Source organism: Spodoptera frugiperda, chromosome 23 (assembly GCF_023101765.2).
Source record: "Spodoptera frugiperda isolate SF20-4 chromosome 23, AGI-APGP_CSIRO_Sfru_2.0, whole genome shotgun sequence".
Lineage (NCBI taxonomy): Eukaryota > Metazoa > Arthropoda > Insecta > Lepidoptera > Noctuidae > Spodoptera > Spodoptera frugiperda.
In genome coordinates, this window is record NC_064234.1 from 8,922,635 (window position 1) to 8,948,069 (window position 25,435).

The following is a 25,435-nucleotide window of genomic DNA, read 5'->3' on the forward strand; positions in this document are numbered from 1 at the left end:
TTTTCTTTGTTAACTGTATATTAATAATCCAACATAAGTATTTATCTCATACATAATGATGTCTAAAAATTAAAAGAACCTTTCGCCAGTTCTGTTTTCTAGTCCAATGCAAAAGAGAATGATACGAACCAAACTCACTGCTATCCACTTCACTGGACACGAGACCATTTCCACCCATCGGGCACAAGACCATTTCCACCCATCGGGCACAAGACCATTTCCACCCATCTGATTTGAGATTATTGCCACCCATAGGGCACGAGACCATTTCCAACCATATTAGGCACGAACCCATTGCTTGCTGCCCTCCAGCCACGAATTCCCTCCCTTCCAGCTCAAAAACCATTGTCATCCATTGGGCACAATCTCATTGCCACCCATCCAACAGGAATCCACTGTTTGTTACCCATCGGGCACAAGCCCATTTTTATTACGTATTTTATTTTATAAATAATACTTATTTATATTTTACAAAAACATTTTAAATCGATTATTTTAGTCGATTTATTTTATATGGCGACGACACTAAAAAAAAGTTACGAGAAAACCGATTTTTTCCGAATAATTGCAAGAATGTAATTTTTTGCGTTTAGATTTTATATCAATCTATTTTTCTGTAAATAAGAAGATACAGACTAATCTAATCAGATTGTTCTTTGAATAGTGAATTTATTGTGCACGAGGCGAGAAAACTTTATTATTTTATTATCTGTGGGTACCTGCCTGCCAGAGTGCCAAGTTGCCAACTGCCAATAAGAACTGCCACTGCTGTTAGCCAACTGCCAAGTGCCAGCCAACACCAGCAGCGGTAGCGGCAGTAATAATTTCACTTCAGCAGAAAAAGTGATTTATTTAACATTTCAAAATGAATTGGAATGCATTTAACTTGTATAATTACAAATCCCTGATCTGTGTTATTTTCCTGGTAAGCATTTGGAATGTCAAAATGTCCGGAAATCTTTTCTGCAAAAGTGTTCTAATGGATTGTTGATTTTATGGTCTATTATGAATAAGTAATTGCTGCATAATTTCCGAGGATTGTTATGTTTCAGATATGCCATAGTTTTTACAACCCTACCGATAGCGGCGCTGTGCAAATTACACAAAGTAATTTGGATATGATATTAGGTGAGTTACATGAGTACTCCACGTTTTCTAGAAGCTTTTTGTTTTACTTTCTCATTGCGAAGGAACAAAACAATAAACTATTTGTTTCATTTTCCTTTACCACTACTAAATGCACGTAAACATACAGGTATTACTATATTCAGTAATTATGTGTTCAATGACTATAATAGTCCTACCTATAGTTATTATTAAATGAAATGACTAATATATTTACCTTAATATATTATCTTTTTATTTGGGACACAATAAGTTCATAGAAAACACATTGGAAATCTTCATATTTATGTTCAACTTCCTTCACTGAATCTCACTGTAGGTGGAAGCCACATCATCAGGCTTATTAGATAAACTTTGTAGTAAACAAACAACAAAAAACGCATATTTTTATCTTGTTATCAGGTCAATGTCATAGTTATATTTATTAAACTTGAACTTCATTTAGGAAGATGACTGATATACAATAGTATTTTTTACACAGTGTTTCACAACATAAACATAGGTATCCATTGTTTTTTCCTCAAATAATAATTGAAGTGCCAATTTCCATTTCTTTATTTAAGGTAAAAACAAAAATACTTATACATATTGCTTAACTTTTCAAGTAATGAAAATCATCTATAGATTAATTAATTTTCTTTACCAAGTAACAATTGATTTTATGCATCATTAACCTTGTTTGAAATTTCAGCTTCCAATGAAATAGTATTTATTAATTTTTATGCTGAATGGTGCAAATTCAGTAATATGCTGATGCCTATATTTGACGAGGCTGCTGACGAAGTGACAAAGGCAGGCTATGACACGGGCAAAGTAGTCATGGGGAAAGTGGATTGTGACAAAGAGGGTGCAGTGGCAACCAGGTTCCATATCACTAAATATCCCACACTGAAAATGTTCCGGAATGGAGTAGCAGCTAAGAAAGAATACAGAGGTGAGTCTTTCATAGTACCTATTGATGTTATCAACTCAACATTTCAAAAGGAATTCTATTTGTAAATGCCAATAATGAGTATTTTTTGTTTGTATGTATGTATTTTTGGTGCATTATGCCATGTGCCGAATAAATAATTTTTCTTTCTTTCTAGATTTATTGTCCACTAGTTATAAAACATTTTGACAATAAAAATCATAATCTTAATTGGACAATTAGTGTTATAAACATGTTGATAAACCTACTATTTTATTCTAGGCCAAAGATCAGTAGACGCATTCGCAGAGTTTATAAAGAAACAACTAACGGACCCGGTGGTTACATTTGGTGCTTTGAAAGAGTTGCATAGCCTTAGTGAAGATAAAAGACACATTATTGGCTACATGGACAGACGTGACCAGCCCGAGTATGATACATTCCGGAAGGTTGCTGCTAATCTTAAAGAAGAGTGCCAGTTCCATGTTGGATTTGGTGATGCTTCACAGCAAATGCATCCTCCAGGTATTTGAATAAACACAAATAGTTAACTTGAAATTATAACTTTTATACATCACATCACATTTAGTTTTGATAACTAGGTATTTATATTACTGTTATACATGTCACTGAATCCCTGATTAAAGTGTGCTTTATCCAAATATTCCTCTAACATTCAATACGATAAAAGAAATATTAGGATTTATGATTAATTATTATCTAACTCGACAGACTAAATATTTATTTTATATATATTATCATTCCTGTACTAAATCCTTTCTAGGTCAGCCAGTAGTAGTGTTTAGAGCAGACCGGAAGACTTCAACGGATCCGGATGAAACATTTACTGGATCTTTGTTAAGTTTCGAAGAGTTGTACAAGTGGGCTCAGGAGAAATGTATCCCATTGGTCCGAGAGATCACATTCGAGAATGCGGAGGAACTTACTGAGGAAGGATTGCCTTTCCTGATCCTGTTCCACCATCCCAACGATAATGAGAGTGTCAAGAAGTACAAGGAAGTCATTCAGAATGAATTAGAAGGGGAGAAACGTAAGTTATTGTTAACAGTTTCCCTTATATAAGTTTGTTAAACCATTATCACTATTACTGATGGCATTCTAAAGAATATTTTTATTTTCATTTGAATTTATTGTACCTCTGAAGGGCATTGTTCCATTTTCAATGGAATATGTGATCTGACTTTAGTGTACACAGCTGGTTTTTCACCTGATTGTCAAGATCGTAACACTTATGTCCTCTTAATGTTAATGAACTGAGTGTAATATATTATACAGCTGCACGCTATATAAACAAATGTTAAACTATTTATTTGCTTATATATATGAGAATCCTTTCATGAAAAACAAAAGATTACTTTTTCTAAATTATATCTTGTATATAAAATTCCAGAAAATGTGAACTTCTTAACGGCCGATGGTGTACGATTTGAGCACCCGCTGCATCACTTGGGCAAGTCCATCTCAGACCTCCCACTGATCGCTATTGACTCCTTCAGACACATGTACATGTTCCCCGACTACAAGGAAATGGAGAAGCCTGGCAGACTAAAGCAGTTCCTTCTGGATCTCTATTCAGGAAAATTGCACAGGTATACAAATTGTTCTTACGAGTGTTCCTTCATTAGCTTTTTACCGTAACTAAGTTGGGTGGTAAACAATCAGATCTGGATTTTATTTTACCATACCTAGAAACTTTAGACATTATTTTGCACAGCTATCCTTTCAAAAGCTGATAGAATTTCATATTGTACAGGGTTGATAAAAATGTAAGGAATAGTCTCAATGGAAAACATAGCTTGATCTATTAGAGGCTAGGGTACAGGTCTGTACTTTAGTCATATTTTCATATTACCTCTAGTCATACCTTATTTAATTATATACCAACTGATGCCCGCGGCTTTCCTCGCGAAGATTACGGACATTATGACTTTAAGTAGCCTAGGTTACAGACATTTTAAGTAATATGCGTACAATGGGCGGTCTTATCACACGGTGAATTCTTCCAGGCAGCCTTTACCTTAGTCACTTATTGCTTCATTCACTTTTCTATTATATAGGAAAGGAATATTGTTATATTCGAAAGTAAAAGTACAAAATAAATGACAAAACGTGTTTATCTAAATAATTAGCATAAGACGTGAATGATAGTGATAAGTTATATAATTTCGCCGCTGTTCTATGTATTTACATAAAAGAAACTCGCATTTCGACGACCTTGAAACGTTATATGGCTTCTCTTGTTTATAAATACATCAACTGAAGGAAAGTGGGTGTTTCATTTATCTGTGTGCTTGTGTCGTCTCTTTCGGGGATTAAAATCTGACATATTAAGCATTAACATGTACTGTATTCAGATATATTACATACATACATAAATGACATCACGCCTATCTCCCATAGGAGTTAGCAGAGACAATGGAACGTCAATTGCTACGAACCTCACATACTTCTTTCGCTTCATCAACAGTCATCAGTCTTTTCATGCATGCTCGTCGGTTAAGGGTACTTTTAATGTTGCCCTTCCATTATATAATTATATTATTGCTCACTAAATACTGTTTGATATTGGAATTGGTTGCATAAATTCTCACAAACATTCAATAATTACATTTATTATCGATTCAGGCACACTTAAAGATTAACAACCACAATATAATGTAATTAATACTGATGTTTATAGATAATTATAAACACCTATGTGTCTTCTGCAAAAATGTTAATTGTGCGTGTCGGACAGTGCAGTAATTGATAACGCTATAAAATGTATTGTCTTTGCAATTAAAATAACTGGGTACCTATCCAACATAGCAAACAGTTTTAATGAGTATAAATCAGTAATAGGTTTAAATTAGATCAATTAATATAGGTAAATCAGTAACATCGCCCCCTCTTTCATGGTGTTCACAAGCACATTAATGGCAGTATTAATTAACCGATCCCAATTCAAAATCTTATCTTGTTAATTGTGTTTTAAAATCATGGTAACACCCACTTTTAGCCAGTTCTAAGCCTTATCGAAACCAAGACAGAATGTAACCTATATGGTTTAAATTACGTGTCAAACAATTCTATAATAAATTACTCAATTTCATAGAATTGTGTTGAGTAATAAAACGGATCCATGAATAAGGCGTTGCGAGGAAATCTATGATTTCTAACTTCTATGTACACAGTTATTCTTCAGTAATAAATGACTCAGTGAAAAGTACCGATATTTACACTCGAATGTGCAAACACTTTCACATCTTTGAAGTATTTGAGTGGTTCGCTATCTCGCCTAGTGATAAGCATCTAGATAATTGAAGATAGGTATTACGTAGGTAGATGCTAAGCGAGCGTAATAAAATTTATTATCAGACTTTTCCAGCTAAATTCGTTATTTTTTTAACAATGCAAATAAAATACATTTGTCGTCATATAGGAAAAAATGTAATATAGATAATGAAAAGTATTAATTTTGTTGCGTTTCATTAAACAAAATATATATTTATTGATCCAGATATCCATTCATCCAGCTATAGTGTTTGATTTTCGCTCAAAATGTGTTAATGACTCTATTTTTTATGTAGTTTATTAAGACTTCGAAATATCTAGACTGCCACGCAAATAATTTGAGCGTATTTATTAGGAAAGTGAAATAATTTCAGGCAAAAAATGCTCTGGATATCTTTCATGCAGGTTTTAATTTCGCTTTATACTTTTCTCCGTATTTTCCTTCATTATCTTTATTTATTTTAATGCTCTGTGCATACACACAAAGCACATATGATGAATGCCATTGACTTTTCCTTCCAGTCTACCTTTGTTACAATAGGGTAGATGACTAATTGTTATTTTATGTCCGTCTTGTAGATTAATATAAAATATTAGACATGGATTTTTTTATTTTCTTACGGAAACAAATACTTTCGAAGATATATCGATTTGAAATATCGCGTGACATCATTTCTAGGTACGTTTTATACGTAGAAAAGACGTATTTGCTACCACTCCTAAACTTTGATTCGTTTTTATCAAAGTATGTTATCATATATGACAAAATAAATTCTTCATTACCTATCTAGCGGACTAAATAGATTTTTAATTTTCATACCCCGTAACCATCCCTTTTAACACACGTTTTATTTAGAACTAGAAGTTACATGTACGCAATAAACCAATGATTAAAGTCCCTTGGCTTATAACGCCACCCATATTGAGTATTGTTAAATTAACTGACTGATTGAACATTGTCCCCTCTTCCGGTGTATTTGAAGGTTTAGGATAGCATTTGTCCATATAAGTAACAGAATAAGTGCTCCATTGTCCATCATGGATTCAGATTTCTCTTTTTAACACATTAGAGGCCATGTCTGATAACACTGACCGACAGTAGTGGAGGAAATAACCTTTATTTTTGTTGGCAGTGAAAGGCTTAAGCGGCTTGTTTGTATGAATATACTTACTAGAAAACCCGGCGAACTCCGTTTCGCCACCAATGATTTTCCCTGTTTTCCTGCTTTTTTTTTAAATTTTCTTTGCTCTAAATCTCACGGAACCTTTCCAACGAATGCAAAACCGTGGAAATCGGTTCGTGCGTTCTGGAGTTAGCGTCAGGACGGAAAACCCGATTTATTTTTATTACTATAGATATAGTCTTCCTTACCGATTTCGGCAACGGCGACAAATTGTTTGAATTAAAGTATTATGTAAGGATCGTAATAGCTGCGCTCTGTATTCCGTCTACCTCGATTGAATAAAGGTGTGAGTTTATTCACGTATGAATGATTCGGATTTTCTCTAAAGAGCGATAAATCCGTGCTTCTGTTAACTACTTAATTAAAAATATAAATGTTTTATAGCTACGCTTAATTATAGCGTTGTGGGCAATATATATTTCAATCTAAGGCTTGTTACTTATCAGTTATAGGCATAGTTATAAAACCATTTGCTACGCTCATTTATGTTGTTACACCGTCTTAAATTCCGAGTTAAATTTCACCTTCCCTCATTATCTGCCATAACTACGAGCCAATATTAAATGAGATTCTACATACATAACTTTACGCCTGTCTCACATGCGGGCAGGCAGAGACAATGGACCTCCAATTGCTGCGGCTCTTACATACCTCTTTTACATTTCTCTTTCGTAATGAGATTCTAATTACAGGGTAAAAGAGGTATTTTCCCTTTTTCCTATAATTGATGTATAAATTCTATAATTTATTTATATTATATTATTTTTAAAAGAGACTGTACCTAGGTATAGTCTCTTTTCATCTGCGATTTCTTCTGTTTTCTACTTACTTACTTAAAAATACGTTACACCGATTTTCATATACCCTTACCTTGTAAATTGCGATATCTAAATCTTATACATTACCAAACTGAGTAGCTCTAGCAGGGATTGATTATCGCTCATGCAAAGTAACCAGCGTCACATATTTACCAGTACAATGATAGCATCTCAGCAATAATGAGGAAAACAATAGATCGTTTATAATGAACTCCACGCAGATACAGAGCAAAAAGAGAATGTACACACATTACACGTACATATCTAGCTATACAAAACCAATTTACCATGGTCTCTCTTTATAAGGTGTTTCCAAACATTCTAAGGTCAATTTCTTACTGGTTTTCATAGCTTGATACTCGATACGTGTAGCCGTGTGCGCGTTACCCACATTACAGATGTCGATAAAATGCCCAACGTCTTATTGTGTTGTGACCCTCAAGATTTCACACAGTTCTACGTTAATCTCATTACTTTGCATTGTTTCTGGGAGTAGAATCGGTTACATAAAATGATCTGTCTGTATTTGCTTTAAACCAAGAAACCAGAACTGATCTGAACTATGACTTGTACAATAAAGGGTCTGTTTTACAATGCCCGATTAAACCATAGGCTACTTTTATCCCCGGGAACTCGAATGAAGCCCGGCGGCAGTAGCTTATAGAAGTAAAACATCAACATACAAATACTTTGAGTGAATTGAATCATCATCATTAGGACATTAAAGATGATCAAAAATAAAGTTTTGGTCATAAAACTCTACACTGCACTAGTGTGTAACATTAATTAGGTTGGAGTTTATCTTCACCACAGAATACTAATTCTGTGGTTAAGATGGTTTAGAAATATTATGTCTTCTTTTAATCGACACAATGACTGAGTTTTAGTATTGGCACTAGGTCTTATGAGCGGTTTCCAGAAGTAACAGCAAATGTGAGAGATAATTATGTTTACATAAGATTAATTTATTGTCGTTCTCGTTCCAGGGAGTTCCACTACGGTCCCGACCCAGACCAGCCCGTGATGCAGCTCGATGTCAAGGTGACCACTCCTCCTGAGTCCACGTTCAAGAAGCTAGCGCCGTCCAAGAACCGGTACACTCTCCTCAGGGACGAATTATAAAGTTACTGCACCTAGGTCATGAAATTTAGTATAAGTCACTTACTAAAGAAACCTAATTGTATAAAAACCAGTTTTATCTCGTTTTTTTTTTATTAAAATTCTTTTATTTTTTTTTTCTTTTTTGTTATACTCTTCAGAATGATTACCGTATTGTTTTCTTTTCTTGGTTGCGAACAAAGCCAGTTGTTTGATTCGTTTATAGTCTATTTATTGATGCGTCCTACCAGTTGTCTGCGGTTTATTCATGTAGCTCTGTGTCGACAGATTTACATGACTAGACATGCTTCTTGACTCTTTAAAAATATTTATTGAATGAATTTAGGCATTTAAATCTTTAAGATATTCCTTGGATCCATAGACTTTCTACTTTTCTCTTTAATGTAGTTCGTAGTTATTTTATATTTTTAAGTTATGCCTTTTGGATGTCCATTATCTACTTAACAAGAAGCAATTAAAATGCCTGACAAGTTAAACTAAGTTTTTCTTTGTTTTTGTTGGTATACTAAGGTATTGCGTGTGTACGTTTGGAGAATGCTTGTTAGACGTACGTTAAAAGTTATTTCAAACCATTTTGTAAAAGAAAACAATAGTATATTGTACGTAGATATCTTCCACGCTAAACTTTTTACTTTCCCCTCTTCATTTTATATTATACATTTAGATCTTACACATGCTCTCAGTGAGAATAAAATTTTGTTAATATTCAATTAATTAATTTATTAAATTTAATCCCAATGGCTTGGAATATGTATGAAAACTCATGTAAAACTTATATATTTATAGGATCTTGTGATTCATGTATCTTATAAGTCTTATAATGTATTAATGATATTATTATTTTATATCTAATGGATTTAGCTACAAAAATGTTCTTTAGGATTGAAAATCGATTTGTCAAACGTGCCAATGTCAAGCCAGAAACATTTCGCGTGAATGTAGTACCTGTGTACTCGTTTAGGGTCAAAACAGACACCAATATGTTACATTGGCTATTTCTTGCTTTGAATCGTAGTGCTTACTAAAAACTTGCAATAATCAAATCCTAAAACGTTATCAATGAACTAAAAAATATTTCTATACTTTAAAAATATTTGGCAAATTAAGCTTTAATGACAATTAACTATTGTATAAGTTATCTACGTAAAAATTGGCAACAGCTGAAACCAGCAATATGAAACGTCAAACAAAATACAAATCTATTTATTCCCAATACGGTCGTATTTCCTTCAGCAACACAATATAGAATCTATTCGGTATTGTGTCTCCTTGAGACGAGATAAAACATTCCTCGATCTAAAACTGAATAGTCATTATTTACTATATTGTATAATTATAATGTGAAATGGTTGTACAAATGTATGTTTTGTGACGTGTGTTGTAATAAATTTTTTCGAGCCGATATTTGTACCTTTTTATTTTACTTAGCATTTGTTAAACCTTACCCCGTATATTTATTATTATGTTATGACGAGATAAACTCGACCAGTTTCAAGCCATGCTAGAGGCTCATATTCATGAATAGCATTCCGCGACACACGACGCGGCGATCGTCGCGCTACTACTGGTCATGAATATGAGCCTCTAGCATGGCTTGAAACTAGTCGAGTTCCTCGTCAAACAATTACGCGAGTAAGCCGATAACATAATAATTAATTTAGTATGTCTCACGAAAGTTATAATAAACTTATCCCGTATAAGCATAAATCATCAACTGCCTGCGACAATCCACTGCTGGGTTATCTATGAGCCTCCTACCCTGCTTAAAGGGGTTTGCCATAGTGTCAATATTTGACAGAAAGATTGGAATCAGATTTTAAAAATTTTTATTTATTTGATACGAGTGTATTCAGATACATCATTATCATCAGCCTGTTTTTGTCCACTGCTAGTCATAGCCTCTTCAATGGCACGCCACTGACATCAGTCTTTAACTCTACGCATCCAACCACTACCAGCCTTACCAGTAGGTAAGGCTAGGTAGTAACCTAGTACCTACCTTTTTTCTTTTTTTTTTTTTTTTTTGAGGTGGGGACTAAAAACCACCCCGTTCCTTCTCCTGCTTTTCGAGCCGGAGCCCCGGTAAACCCGTTAGGTAGTCCGCAGCTCACCTAGTACCTACCTTGTGGATATCGTCACTCCACCTAGCTGCAGTGCCTACACTTGAGATACATGTCAAGAACCAAATGTGTATTAGGTAAGTACATTAGTTGATTGTTATTACATCGATGGAAAGAGAAGCTCTGGTATACAAATGTATTCAGGTCTGCTGCAACCACACGATACTAAATGGGACTACACTCGTGGATAGTCAGTGTAACGTAAGTAAATATGTGCAAAATTGCTTAACTTTCGGACAAAAAAGGCAATTCTATCATTTATGCCTCTACTCATTGTAGTAACTTGAATGACTTGCCTTATTAGTAGGTATAATTGTCACAAACACTGACGGGGTTCGATTTCAGAGTCAGGCAATTAATGTTAAAATAATTCCAAATGAACTCGCCCCCTTCTACACGTGCAACTTATGGCGATGTTGTATTACGAAGTTGGATGAATTTTATTAACTGGAATTCACTTAAAAATACTTTTTAAAGGTATCAGGTAAAGTTTATGAAATTAATAATCCTCTAACGCGAATTTCAAAACGCTACTTGAATAATATTGTAAGTTAAGTTCAGCCACCAGACAACAGATGGCGCTAGCTGCTTCATTATTCCAGATCTTTTGTAAAATGTGTCTGATGTTTTGAAAAATATTAAAACTAACTTCAAATATCAAAAATTGTAATATCTACCTTTTTCCAATTAAATGAAGTGTAAATTCACATCTATGTAATTTGGGAATCGCGCAATAGATTGTTCCGAGTGGGAATCGAACCTGCGACACGTGTAGCTACCCGATCGCTCAGCTAGTGAGTCCAGAATACAATTTCTAAAAGTCAGTAAAGAATATTTACCTGTCTATACTTTTATATTTTTGAAATTGAAACAACACTAGTGTTTGAGGTAGGTCACCTACATAATTGTATACTAGAGTAAGTTAGTAGGTAAGTTTTATTTTCAATGAACGACTTCGGTCAAATATTCGATCATTGTTCATGAACATTTAAATTTTTACTGAAAATTATAAGATTATCCTTCATGAACATTTTTTACTAAAAAACATAAATTCGAGTAACAACAACAATATAGAACCTTCCAACCGATGCGGTAGGTAAGAACTTAAAAATAATGACCCTAATAATTCGCAATAACAATTATAAAATTAGTTCAGGTTCCGTATTTATTTTTTCACGAACACCATTACCATATAATGTCCAGTGGACCACCTTAAACCTGACACTAATGGCTAATCCCATTCATATTGGCTTAATTACTAACAGAAATGGCAAAATAAAAAAAAAATACTCGAACCCTAATGAGAACGATAGATTGGCGTCAAAATCGTGTCATCGTTAGATCGGAACGGCTTGTTGTGTTAAACAAACTGCTCTCTAGATGTCGTTTTTAGTGATGTGGGGTAATTTCGGCTGTCATGTTACAGAGAGAGGTCCGTTTGAAAACGGCCGCGGCGCCACAGGGTGCCAAGGATCCGCAGAAATCTTCTACCTAGTCCTAATATTTTTTGTGGCGTCCGAACAAACTTTTTCCGTATGTGATTTTTGATGTATGATCCTTCTATGCTTAGCGATCGCCGCTTTAGATGTTTGCTTACTTATGGCACGATGTTTTTGTGCCAATCTGTTGTGTATGTGATGTTTGTCATTACTACGTTCGTGTTATTGAAACTAGTTGATAGGTGTAAGTAGCTATTACAATTGTACCTACTACGTGTTTTCACAGGTACCAATTTTTAAAACATTCGTCGTTATTTTAGGCGGCTAATTACGTGGGTATCTGAACAGCAACAAATAATAAACCTTATGTTCTAGTATGTTAAGTTCTTATTTCTTGAAAGGTTTGGTAGTCTCGACTTTTAAATTAACTTTTGACCTATGTCAATAGTTCATTAGTAATAAACCATGCCGTTTGCTAATCAGCGGACAAGTAGGTAGGTACCTACTTAATTAGTTACGCTCTACGTACCTAAAAGTCTAATAACTTGGTTCTTGTGCACATACGTAGGTAACTTAACTTGTAAAACCCATAGTTAAAACTTACCATCAATGACTACTGTATTGAACCACCGACACTTGCGGTTAAACCGAAAAGTCTTTCAAAAACAATGCAATTTTTTCATCCCACTACTGAGTTACGCAAAGATCTGTCAAGTCCTGTGACAATAGCTTGACAAGGGAGCATCGGTTGGTGCGAACCTGTGCGCTTTACATTGTTACCAACAGGTACTTTCGGTGATCTTGTTACACCCATACAATGCAGCCTTCACTCCTTTAGACGTGCACATCAAGCAATAATCACCAGTATAAGCTGACCGTTGAATGTGTGGAGAGGTTATAGAAAAGCGAGATCATGATAAAATGGTTTGTATAGTTTGATACGTAGCCGTGTGTAACATCGTAGGACGCGAAATGAGCGGAATTCCGATCAGATAACAACAATGTCCGTTTTCATACAATAGCAATGTAAAACTTATTCGTAACCCGCGTAACATTTGAGCTTTTTAATGTCTTTTGTGCAAAGTGCGTATCAGATTTCTATAAAAAGTGATAATCCGAAATTTTGTGGAAATTTTAGTCTCGATTGTGTTATCTTTGGCGTTTTTTGCAAGCATGTGACTGTGACTTTTTGGGTCTAATTTATAACCCAATATAAATGTTATTATAACTGAATTACACAAGCAACTACTGATCGGATGAGTTAGGACTCACTAGTGTAGTTAGCACTATGGTAGGTTAGGGACAGTATGCTGGTATTATGTGAGAGAGTCTTACTTTTACGGATGGCCCATTGAAGTTTCATAAAGCAACTGGGGTCCATCACCGTGAAAACTGAACTCTATACTAAATAAACTATAAAAGTCACATCATCGACGTAGGTTCTTGATGCAACTTTACGAACACAGGACCAGGAAACGTATAGACATAAAACACTCAATTTATCTCACATTAAAATCATAACTCGGCTATCAACTACATAACAATAGCCGAGAAATCAACAAAAAAACATTGAGCAACCGATAAAGAGCTTTGCATGCACAATTGGTTTCGTTTTAGGCAGTGCATTGCGTGGGTGCCGCGCTGGCTGGCACAATAGTTGCAACCTGACACCAAGCCGGTACTTTTGAGTCTCCCTGTTCTCATACAGGGTAAGCAAAAGACAGGAAGTGAGGACAGCGTGCGATAGAACCAATTACCCGCCCACGATATAAGAAACCTGTAATTAATGTAATATACCAGCCTCCTTGAGCGGAAACGGCCGCGCGATTCAGAATGTCGATGTATTTTCGCTAATGATTTCATTATGGTTCGTACTACGGGATGTAGTGTGTTCTATATGAATTGAAAGTGGGAAATTGTTAATTTAATTATGAAGTGTGGATTTATATGTTTTATGGATAATAATTTTCCACTATGTGAATGTTTTACTGATAAATGAATGCTCATGTTTTGCTTAGACATTTCTTATTTCATTAATACATAGAACAGAGAATAATAAGTTTGAGAACAGCACCTACATTACCTAAGTGCTTAAAAGTACATATTAAGAAGATAGAGAGGTTAAGTGTGGGAGTGCCGTGCTTCGGCATGAATGGGCCGGCTCGACCGGAGTGATACCACTACCTCACAGAAAACCGACGTGAAACAACGCTTGCGTTGTGTGAGTGAGGTTACCGGAGGCCCAATTCCCTTCTTCCAAATCTTCCCAATCCCCGATTCCCCAACAACCCTCAAATTCCTAATCCGCAAACGCCAGCAACGCATTTGTAACGGCTCTGGTGTTTTGGGTGTACTTGGGCGACAACAATTATTTACCATCAGGTGACTCGTCTGCTTATTTATCGGCTTATACTTATCACAAAAAAGTAGTAATAAGAGTAACATCGGATTCATATACAGATCACCATTTTTGATAAGAAAGCAAATAATTGTCAACAAGTAAGTAGATAACACGTTAAAAAATTACAGGTAGAGTAAGTAACTAGCGACAGAACCGTATAAAACTTACATTTCTATAATTTTTATGAGCAGCAAAACAGCGTGAGCCCATGTTATAGGTACACTCTTGTTAATAACGCGGCAACTACAATCGCCGGACAAAGTTGTGTGTCAAACATCAAAGTTATCGGCAAAATATATTGCACATGCAATCCACACTAGTAGAAAGATGATTTTTTGTTCCAAAAGGCAGTAGCTCCTTGATTTATGGCCACCGATCATAGGACATTAGTAGTCGACATTGTGCCCTGCATGTGGGCTTTGTGTGCGCCGGCTTGGACACAGTAGCCAGGACCGAAGTCCCAGGTTCATTGTTCTATAGTGTCGTAAACATGTCGACAGGTTTTACAAAATGTACAGTAGTTAGTTCGAGGAATAACTTTTGTCACATCTCTTTGAGTGATTGAATTCTGCAAGTGCATCGCTAGGTTTCTTTATGGTGTCATTATTAGTTTCATTTCATACCTTTTTACGGTGTGATGATCGTTTTAAGGTAAGTTGCTTGTTTGAGTGCTTTGTTTGTTTTGTAAAGAAAATACAAGAAAAAAGTTGGTACTTGATACGGTTGCTGAGTTGTTTGGTTAAGTTAGCCAATATTACTGTCCCGTAAGCTCGATACTATCTTCATACATGTGTTTGTATCATTATAAAATTTGGATGAAAACCAAGTAAGAATCAAATCTAATCAAATCAAATCACTTTAATGCATCTATAGTGTACAATTTATTGTGGTCTACAATTTTAATACAGTAATATATCCCAACTATGGACCTTTTTGGGTTATGTTTGGGTTTAGTACTTAATCTACTTACATAATAAGAGGTGGGATTTTTAATAGTATTTGTAATAGTATAATAATACACATATAACATTTATATTTTTTTTAATCATATTAAAAGGAGATCATTTAGGCTTCATAAATTTCTACTAGCCCCCTATATGTACCTATATAAATAAGTTATTTATTAAGTATTAATGTTAACCGTTGATGATTTCTGACTGACACAAGAACTTTCCCATGCAGTCAAACATCCAAAACATGTAAGTACAAATAAACCAACAAGCTGTTGGAAAGCGAAGCAATTATATTAAATAAAAAAATATATGAAACTAAAAATTTCGTTGAAGGAAGAAAAGGGAACGGTTCAGTTAGAAGCGCGGCGCTTGGAAAAACAAAAGCAGAGCGAACGATTTAACAAACTGCCATATTTTAACAACGTGTAATTAAAGGTTTGGCTCCGGCCGAATATGCATAAATCATGCGTCTGCCGCGAACTGCCGACCGAAATAGAGAAAAAATTAAATACATTAAGCGTCTCTGACTTGGGAACTGAATTATATCTGCCTACAAAAGAAATGATGCTTGTATCACCGCACTGTTTGAGGTAAAAACATTCTAATATTTGTTGTAAATAAGACACATTTTATAGCATCCACTAAATATGATAATTTCGATGATTAAAGGTTTTATTGGCACTATCTCTAAATTACAGTGCAAAAGACATCAACGTCCAACTTAATTGTAATACCAAGTGTAGATGTGACTCCGGTGCAATTAAACTGACGTTTCGTACCGTTAGACAGTAAATTAATTCAATTTACATAAAACCGCGGTCGTAACCTCCACATAATTACTACAGCCCAATGCGGTACAAGATAAAGCCCAAAGTAAACACACGCTTAAGTTAACGTAACCTTTAGCTTTGTTTGGACGGTTGTCGTCTCGCTCTCATGGCTTTCCCGTTCTCATAAGAGCCGAACTGGTAAGCTCATAACTCACGGAGCTTGGTGGGGTGTGTCGGAGGCTGCGGCGGGCGGGCGCGGGGTGCGGGCCCGGGGTGCGCGCGCGCCGCTCGCTCCCTCGGGGCAGCGGGGCCGGGGCGAGGTGACAACCGCTTGTTACGTCTATTCCAAGCCAGTTATTAAAAACGTCTCGGCGCGAGCGGTGCGCCGCCCTGTAATTATCCAGTTGAAGGTTTCGTCGCGCTACGTTGTCACCACACTCACCGGAAATGCAATACGTGGATCCGCCCGCGCAACAGGTTCGTCCGCCCGCCCACTAACTAGTCCACATAATTTGAGAGTTTATTAATATTACAGTAAATATAACCCACAAGTGTTGCGTTTGTCACGTCAATAAACGTAGTGATTTTCTCGAACGTTTTGTAATGTGATAGATAGGGCCGACTCTACAAGTTAAAGATAACTGACACTAATTGTAATGTTTTTATCTTTACAGATGATGAACATGATGTCAGGCTACGGCTGTGGCTACGGGCGCGGTGATGCCATATCGCCCGCCTCGGACCTGTCTTCGTGCAGCAGTGCTTCCTCAGGCACTTGGTGTGCTCCGCCTGCCTGGCGCGAGCTGCCTGCCTACCCAGCGCAGTACCCCGCGTACTGGCCGCCTACTCCTGCTGCGACCGAGGAGGCTCGTGAACTACAGCGGCGCTGTGCTAAGTGTCGTTGTCCCAACTGCCTGACTGAAGCCGCTGGCTTCGGCCCCAACTACGGCAAGGATGGAGCTAAACGAGAACATGTGTGTCACGTTCCTGGCTGTGGCAAAGTTTACGGGAAAACTTCTCATCTGAAGGCACATCTCCGGTGGCACACTGGAGAACGACCTTTCGTGTGCAACTGGCTGTTCTGTGGCAAGAGATTCACGCGCTCTGACGAACTGCAGCGACACTTGCGCACGCACACCGGCGAGAAGAGATTCGCGTGTCAACTGTGCACCAAACGGTTCATGCGGTCTGACCATTTAGCGAAACATGTGAAAACACACGCGAACGTGTCGAAGAAGAGCAAGAAGACGAAAGATGATGAGAAAGAAGAAACATCGAGTGTTGTGAGTGATAAACCAGAACGTCCAGTTGAGCCGCAGCCGGCCGCTGCGCCCGCGCCGGTCACTTCTGTCGGGAGTACTAATTACGGGACTGTGCCGGTAGCGAGTGCTCCTAAGCAGATGTCCCTGAACTACGCAGCGGTGGCCCCGAGCATGATGCCGAGCGCTGCCAACTATAACAGCGGCGCAGTGTTCGGGAGCGGGATGATGTCGGGCTGGTACCCAGACGTGAGGCAGGACGGCCTGTACCCTCGGCCGCCGGTCCGCGACCACAGGATGTACCAGCAGTACCCGGCCCCCATCACCACCTACCAGTGTGCTACGAAGGACAATTACGCGATGTTCCAGGGACATTACAACTTGCAACCACCTGTGGCGTTAGGACAATAAGTGTTAAGTTAAATAACTTTAGTTGTGTATAATAGTTTTCTGTTGGAATGTATTGCATGTGCCCATATTATGGTAGGTATTATTTATATCATTTAAGTTACCGTGAATTTAAATGTGATGTCTGTAATATAGTTGTAAATTAAGTTTCGTAATGTATGAAAATCATGTGCCTTTAAATTGTTGTATAAGTTGTATTGTCTACGTTTATTGAAGCGAAAAATAAAATATGTTTTTTATAAAACTGCTATTATTTTATTTTTTATCCAGAGTAAAAAGAGTTTTAAGTCTCATATAAATCATACATAATGCATAGGTAATCTATTAATAACGTTCTTGACACTACTTGGAAAGTTATATATTTCATCATCCTACAAGAACTCAAATAACTTGAAACATAAATATTAAAGTAATCTTAAAGTAAACCTAATCATTCACATTATCCTGTTAAACAAGTATCGATCGCTAAAGGTATAAAGCTCCATCGGAGCTACTCGTAAGTATAAAATTTACTTTAATAGTCGATAGAATATTCCAATTTCATAATCAACAACTTATCGATGCAATCTGCGCAAGCGATCAAATCGATTATAGGTACCTACGTTTTAATGGAACGGCTAAACTTATTAAGTATAGCTTCAAATCGATCTTTAACCTTCCTACCATATGTGGCTAGTGACTAGGGGCGTCACGACTCTCATTCAATTAACATACAAATTCTCAAAATGTACAAAACATTAAAATCTAAAACCTGCCTCATCGTCGATGTTCAGTGCGAATATAAATTATGAGTTTAATCGCCGATCGAATCGATAGATAACGGCATTTTTAATGGGTAACTACTATACAGTGTGTTATTGAAACGAATCAAATAAATATAAATACTTAACGACTTGTCGATGTTACACCCTGTTAAAATATGTTTTCCTTTTTTCTGTCTTAGTTGCCATGAAGTCATTAATTGATTGTCGTAAGAGCAATTGCAATCATAGGGTTTCGATTTTGTTTCGACAAACTAAGTTAGGTATTACGATTTTAAGGTTCTGTAAACTGCGATCTACTACCCATTTACTAAGCGTGAAGCTTATAGCAAACTCCCTTACATATATAGAAGATCCACTACTTTCAAGGGTTTGTTAAGGAGATGGTGATAACTAGCTTGAAATGCAATATAGGAACATCTCTTTAATTTCTTCTGGGAATAACAACTGTGATTAAAATGATCAGACATGAGTCTTCCTATAAGCGCGTGTGAACCACTTGTACGGAGCATATCTAATAAATTATAACAAGTTTTTACTCGAACACATATGTAATGTTGTCGCTGAATCTAATGTTTTATCGATGAATTATGTTTAAACTTGTTCATAAACTACGTTACAGATGTTAATAAGCATTTTCTGGAACTACTCGTACCTGTCGTGTGTTCAATAGTGGATTGTATTTAAATATAGATATTAGCATATAGATATTTAATAGGGATGATGACAGGGTATGAAAATTAAAAACATATTTAGTCTGTTAGTTAGGTAATGAAGAAATATTACGTAGGTATTTTTTATTTTGTCATATAAGATAACAATACTTAGATAAAACGAATCAAAGTTTAGAAGTGGTAGCAAATACGTTATTTCTACGTATAAAATGTAGCTAGAAGTGATGTCAAGCGATATTTCAATTCGATATATCGTCGAAAGTATTTATTTGCGTAACAAGATAAAAAAAATCTTAATAATGAATTATTAGGCGTTTTGTTCCTGTATTAAGATAGATAATGCATTGTAACGTCTATGGAGGTGCTACGCCGCACGGCGTGTGCTACGCGCTGCTACGAAAAAAGGTCGCACGAAGCACTTTTTATTACAAGGACTTTTTATGTTTTGTTCTAATTTTGATCTTTTTTATGATATCAGAGAACTGAGATTTTGATCTCATTTGTTGCTACATAGAATATGATATTGATGCTGCGGTAATATGTAGTTATCTGTAAGATCTATAAAAGATCTAAAGAGTCAGTTCTTTATTGTTAAATATTGCTGTTGACGAAATATTATATACAACAAATGCATTAGAGTTATATAGAACAGATTTGTATATTTTAAATTCTTATTTAGATTAGTTGTTTGTTGGTATGTCGAGTTCGGCCACCCGTCACAAGATGGCGTTAGCGGTAGTAATGTGTACGCTCGGCGTCACCGCGCTGCGACGTAATTGCACGCGGCTATTATCTGGGCGGCGCCGGGCGCGCATGGCGGCCGGTGCGAGCGGGATGCACTCGATAATACGTAAAACAAAACGAGGGAGTAATAATGGTAAAAAACGAGCAGCACGCAAATTATAGTGAGAAATGAGGCAGCCGGTAGCGGTGGGGGCTCGTGGTGCGGTGGGGGCCAGCGCGTCAGTCGCGGCGCCCGGCGCACTGAGAACGCGCCACCCGCGCCGCCTGCGCCGCTCGCGAGTGTTGTGAGTGTGTGACATGCGCCAACACCCGGCGCCATCGCCATGAGCGGCAAGGGCTCCTCCTCACCGGACCTGCTCATGAATGTGAGTCCATGAGCCGACCAGACATTCTTACCGCACACTTACCGCTAACATAGTCTAACGCAGCCTCACTAACATTCTTATCACTGATAAGTCACTACTTCAACTTGTAGGCTTTAGGATATACTTTGTTATGGTTCTTGATATCAAGGGTATCAATTAAATTACTTTTTAACTGATTGTAAACGTTGTTCACCTAGTGTTATAGCTGATCTCATATCAAATTAGGTTATCATTAAGTTTCAAAGTTTCTTATTTTAAAGATAAGATTTCTTAGCGTAATATTGTTTTAAATAAACTTTATTTAGACTCATTTCAAGACTATATACTGACACGGAAGCTGAATATTGAAATAGGTTATAAATGAGCGTAACGAATGTGTTGAACTAATCAAATTCCAAAGTTATAAATAAAGTGATCACAAGGTGCCGCAGTGGGAGAAATGTTCACGGTCCATGAACTTTAATATTAAGAACAAACCGAGCAAAATAGGAGAGTCCATGAAATGGTTTGTTAGTCAGCAGGCACCCCCGGGTATTGTCGATTTAGCACGCACCATAAGCGGCACATTACCCGCGATTGAGTGTGCAGCCCGTGAGCCCGCGCGGCTCCCCCGAGCCCGAGCCCCGAGCTAACCTCTATTACTATTCATGGCCGCCCCCGCGGCTCGAGTGGACCGCCAAATATCCCCCACCGTAAGAGAAAACATTATGTGTAAATTTTCTTCATATTGCCGTGCCTTTGAATAATAATTCAAGTCGCCGTTTACTCGGCCGTCCGTTCTGAATAATAAATCCTACTCAATTTGTTTCGAATACTTTAACTAGGAAATTGTAATTGTTTTTGAATTATATATTACATGTCAACTGTCTGTAATAAATCACTGCATTTTAGTTACTTACCTGCTTGTTTTTAGGTCTATAATGTTCTCCCTGTTTGGCCGTAAATCGGTAGGCCTGTTTATTATTTATAAAGCAATATCCGTCACATAAACGTTATTGTTATTATCAAAAATAGGTCATTACGTTTCGTTCCGAACATCACTAGCAGCTCGTAAAACCGTAAAAGTTAATTCAATTAAATGAAGTCAAATATAATAAAGGTTGTGCCGGCACTTTGGAGCGGCGTAACCAATTCTTAATGACACATAGAGGCTTCGTCCATTTTCTACTCAATTTCCTTTTCATATTAGTTTAATCTAGAGGCAGGACTACTGGCGCCAAAAATTATGCCGCGACGGCCGTGTCGGGCGAGGCTAATCTGTTTAGCGTTATATTGTAGGCCGCCCGGCTCCTTTGTGCGATGGAAAAAGGAAGAAATTTATGCGTTTCGGCGTTGTGTGTGAGTTTTTTGTGGGAATGTAATTAATAATTCGGCGGCAAAACTAACAGTGTTTTCGTTGTTACGTCTACCGCGTGATTGATGTCCTCTGCTGAGGTTGCAATTAGAACGCTCCTATATGTAGAACAATAGATCTGTAGAATATAAAAAATATAAGACTTTTTATGTTTATAAGGTCAATGTACTGCAATATAAACTGCCTACTTATGTAAAGATGTATCACCTTTATCTCAAGATTATTAACATTAAGTTTATGTCTTCATTCAGCATCTTTATCAAAAGCAAGATCTTTAAAGCAGAAGATAAGAGTCTTTTGATGTTTTAATATTTAGGTGCTACAAGGATTGTGTGGAAAAAAATACATTTCAATTTAATAAAAATAATTAAACATTATACAAATCAGCCTAGTCCTAATAGTATATGAGTTAGTAGCTGACAAAAGGAACTTTAAATAATTACCTTTTATTACACTAACGTATCAATATATATTTTTATTACAGTAATGACGACCAACTCTTTATTACAGTAATGTATCAATATATTTCAGTAATGTTATTACTACTATACCTTACAATACAAAAACGTTATTTCAATGCAAAATGATAATTTCAAAAATTATCAATTATTTCAATGATGACAGTATTCCTTGTCTTGTCCATTAAATATCAGTGTCAGACAACTAAATACGGTAATCAATGGGTTATTAAAAGAAAAACCACTTATTAATTATTATTAATAAGCGGTTATTAATCATCAATTGCATAAATTACAAACTGTTATTAAATATTTTGTACAAAGGTATTGTTGGCAATTATTGGATTTTCACTGCATCTATCTAACTTTAAATTTATATATGTTTTTCTATGTAAATGTTTCACTACTATTGTCACTACAAGCAATAGTAATAACGGCTTGTGTAGCTCTGTTACAGCAATAAATCAGCTACAAGATATTAACAATCAATTTAGAACCTTTGAACAATTTACTATCTACAAACACACACCCTGTATCAATGTACAAAGCACAAATTGTGCTGTATATCTACACTTGTTCACAATAAAGCCTAGCGAAGATATTTTGAAAGTGTTTGAGAACATGTCCGACCGGCATTGTAAGGCGCGGGCGGTGCGTGCGCAAGAGTGGCGTGCGTAGGCGCAGCTCAGTGAAGGCACGGCACAACACCGGCTCAGGTGGATCGCCATTGTTTGTTTTATACACCCGCTACCTAGATGACTAGCGTTTACAAGCCAAGTAGGCCTACACACTAATAGATTTGGCTCGCGTTCCTCTAAATCAGAAATATCTCATGTCAACTCAAGCGACGGCCAATGTGTTTTCTTAATCGCTCCTTCCCAATGTAGGGAACCCAAACTAAACAGCCAATTAACGACATCAAACGGTAACAAGTTCGGTGCCAATTACCGTGCATACGTCACGGCTCACCGTGCCGCGCTCTCAGGAGCTGAAGTAGCTGTCCCGTCTCCCAGCTCTCTTTATTTAGATAGCGGAGGATACGAGCAATTCAGAACAAGTCGACTGTGTTATTTGGCCGTTTTGTGCGCGAACGTACCGTTGGTTGCAAGTCGGCACTCGGCACTGGTGCGGCAACATTTTAATTGACCACGCGATGTTGTGCCGCGTCTCGGCCGACTTTTTCTCCACTCCTCAAATTGCTCTAAAGTGCTTAATGAGAGATGCGTGCAATCGCCGTTTCCCCGTACGAGAGGCTGTTCTTATTTTACATACATAAATAGTTCAACACGACGAACTAATGCCGATTCTCGGTACTGTAATTGCGCCTGTGACAGGCTTCCGTCGCCTTTCCAGCGGCCGGCGGTTAAACGCCAAACGCCGGCGTCGCCTAAATTATAGTTATTTCGCATTAATAGCGTACACATCGACTAGTGCGTGCGCATGCGGCTCCGGGCACCATTGACATTTGCAACCAACATACTCCGCCGGTTCACCGACAATTTGTTTGACGGGTACGTGACGAGAAAGAAATAATTACGCCTAGGTAAATCCCTCGAGGCAGAATGCTCATTTATAGTTGATAAAGTCATTGTTTGCGACAGTAATAAATATAATAGAAATAAAAAAACAATGTTAATCTATCAGTACTTAAGTAAGAAATAAAATTTATTACGTATGAAGTTTGTTGAAATAAATGAAGTGTATTTGTCTCAGTCTAGTCGACTTCACGTGTAGAAATATTAGCCACGCCTATTTTTATTGCCGCATTTCAATAGTGAATTACATTTTTCATACAGAACGAAACAATATGACTGTTTGTTTACATTTTACATGTGGATATGGTCATTACATGATTTCAAGGACTTGGTAATAAGGTTGTAATGGAGGAGTACAATTTGATAATTTAATAATTTCCTCTGCGTAGCTAATTATATCTTGAATAGGATGTACAGTATGTAATCACCAGGAAGCATTGACATAGGCCTGTGTCATTTTATAAAGTTATAGAGACAGGTGTTTTAAGTATCCTTATTATTTCTTGGTAATCAGCATTAATTTTTCCTCCACACTCATGATTAATATGCACTATATCAGACCTGTTTTTCTATAAACTAACTGGACATTCGTTGCTAGTTAAGAAATTAAATTAATTGCTCAAAAAAGGTGACATATAAGGCGATAAGTAATGACTTTAAGATCCTTTTATACCGATAATAGTTATCTATGAAGCCATTTAGAGACTTTAAGTTGTACATGTTAATTCCAAGTTTTATTATTTATAATTAGTTTTTATAGATAAGTCTCGCCTCGCCCAAGGCGGGAGAAGTAATTGGATGATTTTCCCCCTCAAAAAAGACTAGTCCTTGTTTTGTCATAAAATTCAGTGTTTGTTTGTTATTGTAGGAATTTCAGGGAATTTGCTTTAATTAGTTTTACGGCTACATTGCATTGGCTGTCATTCCTATATCATATTATATTTTAAACAAAATACCCATATTATTACTAAAACGCCCAAAGAATAAATAATTCGAAGAGATGTTTTCTCAAAGTTATTGTAGGAATCTTTTATACGTATCAGATATTACGATCAAAAGTTTAATGAGTATATTAATTGGATTGCAAATGGCCTTCGTATCTTTCGACCGGTTTTGAAACACAGATTAAACCTTTTTTCAAATATTTACCTGCAAATATACAATAACTTTTGATCTTATCTTTTTAGTATTACGGTCATTTATTACATTTTCATGTTTGAAAATTAAAGAAACGTAGACTTCGTCTCTTTACGTACTAATAACGACCAGTACTATTAGTACGAGTTAAACGTAAAGCAAACTCATACTAAGGGTATTGAACAAGAGAACCACTCAGGCCATATCTTTTGAATGAAAATTTACGTTTAGTTTAGTTTACATATTAACACAATCCTTCTGGACACAAAAAACTTTTATAAAATCTTATAATTTCTAATGAAACTCCAGTTATATTTTTTCATTGTCCTATGAGTGTAAGTTGATTTCACTGATGGTTATGATCACGTTTTTACTGTATCTATCAATATCAAATCACATCACACACAACTGATACACCTATTCACAATTTACAACAAAATCTAACATGCCCAACATCTCAACAAAGATTAAAATCATCAAATCACAAATAACAACAAAAGTATCACAACTCTATACCAATAAAAAAAGTAAAAAAAAACAATATCAAATCTTATGATCATATGATGTGAGGCCAATCTCACCAATGGCAGCGAGTTGGCCGTCCATT

At 36.5% G+C, this 25,435-nt stretch overlaps 4 protein-coding genes across 6 annotated transcripts in view; all 4 read left to right on the forward strand.

The window, feature by feature from the left end:
* LOC126912150 (uncharacterized) overlaps positions 1–25,435 on the forward strand; it is a 140,516-nt gene that overhangs the window by 1,707 nt on the left and 113,374 nt on the right. The window contains exon 4 of one of the 2 annotated variants that reach the window (XM_050702833.1): positions 11,785–11,794. The exons of the other annotated variant lie outside the window; for it this stretch is intronic. The gene's annotated coding sequence lies outside the window, so the exon portion shown is untranslated. Of the gene's footprint in view, positions 1–11,784; positions 11,795–25,435 lie in introns of those variants that run through there. 2 annotated transcript variants of the gene reach the window in all.
* Positions 727–9,852, forward strand: LOC118267257 (endoplasmic reticulum resident protein 44). Its single transcript, XM_035581166.2, has 7 exons — positions 727–925; positions 1,053–1,128; positions 1,817–2,059; positions 2,318–2,560; positions 2,820–3,086; positions 3,447–3,645; positions 8,318–9,852. The coding sequence occupies exons 1-7, from the start codon at positions 866–868 to the stop codon at positions 8,451–8,453; spliced, it is 1,224 nt and encodes a 407-aa protein (XP_035437059.1). The 5' UTR covers positions 727–865; the 3' UTR covers positions 8,454–9,852.
* LOC118267261 (transcription factor Sp5-like) lies at positions 16,227–18,023 on the forward strand. Its single transcript, XM_035581173.2, has 2 exons — positions 16,227–16,610; positions 16,808–18,023. The coding sequence occupies exons 1-2, from the start codon at positions 16,581–16,583 to the stop codon at positions 17,801–17,803; spliced, it is 1,026 nt and encodes a 341-aa protein (XP_035437066.2). The 5' UTR covers positions 16,227–16,580; the 3' UTR covers positions 17,804–18,023.
* LOC118267255 (transcription factor Sp9) overlaps positions 20,179–25,435 on the forward strand; it is a 70,499-nt gene continuing 65,242 nt past the window's right edge. Inside the window, exon 1 of one of the 2 annotated variants that reach the window (XM_035581161.2) lies at positions 20,179–20,344. In XM_035581161.2, coding sequence (XP_035437054.1) covers positions 20,303–20,344 — 42 coding nt within the window. In that variant the 5' untranslated portion in view covers positions 20,179–20,302. The remainder of the gene's footprint in view (positions 20,345–25,435) is intronic. The other variant, XM_035581164.2, reaches the window with a different exon arrangement.

Excerpts from the sequence above, each read along its gene's own strand:
- LOC118267257 (XM_035581166.2), top strand. The coding sequence starts at position 866 with ATGAATTGGAATGCATTTAACTTGTATAATTACAAATCCCTGATCTGT. Across the intron at positions 1,129-1,816 it reads TAATTTGGATATGATATTAG|CTTCCAATGAAATAGTATTT; the intron begins GTGAGTTACATG and ends TTGAAATTTCAG. Across the intron at positions 2,060-2,317 it reads AGCTAAGAAAGAATACAGAG|GCCAAAGATCAGTAGACGCA; the intron begins GTGAGTCTTTCA and ends ATTTTATTCTAG.
- LOC118267261 (XM_035581173.2), top strand. The coding sequence starts at position 16,581 with ATGCAATACGTGGATCCGCCCGCGCAACAG. Across the intron at positions 16,611-16,807 it reads TGGATCCGCCCGCGCAACAG|ATGATGAACATGATGTCAGG; the intron begins GTTCGTCCGCCC and ends TTATCTTTACAG.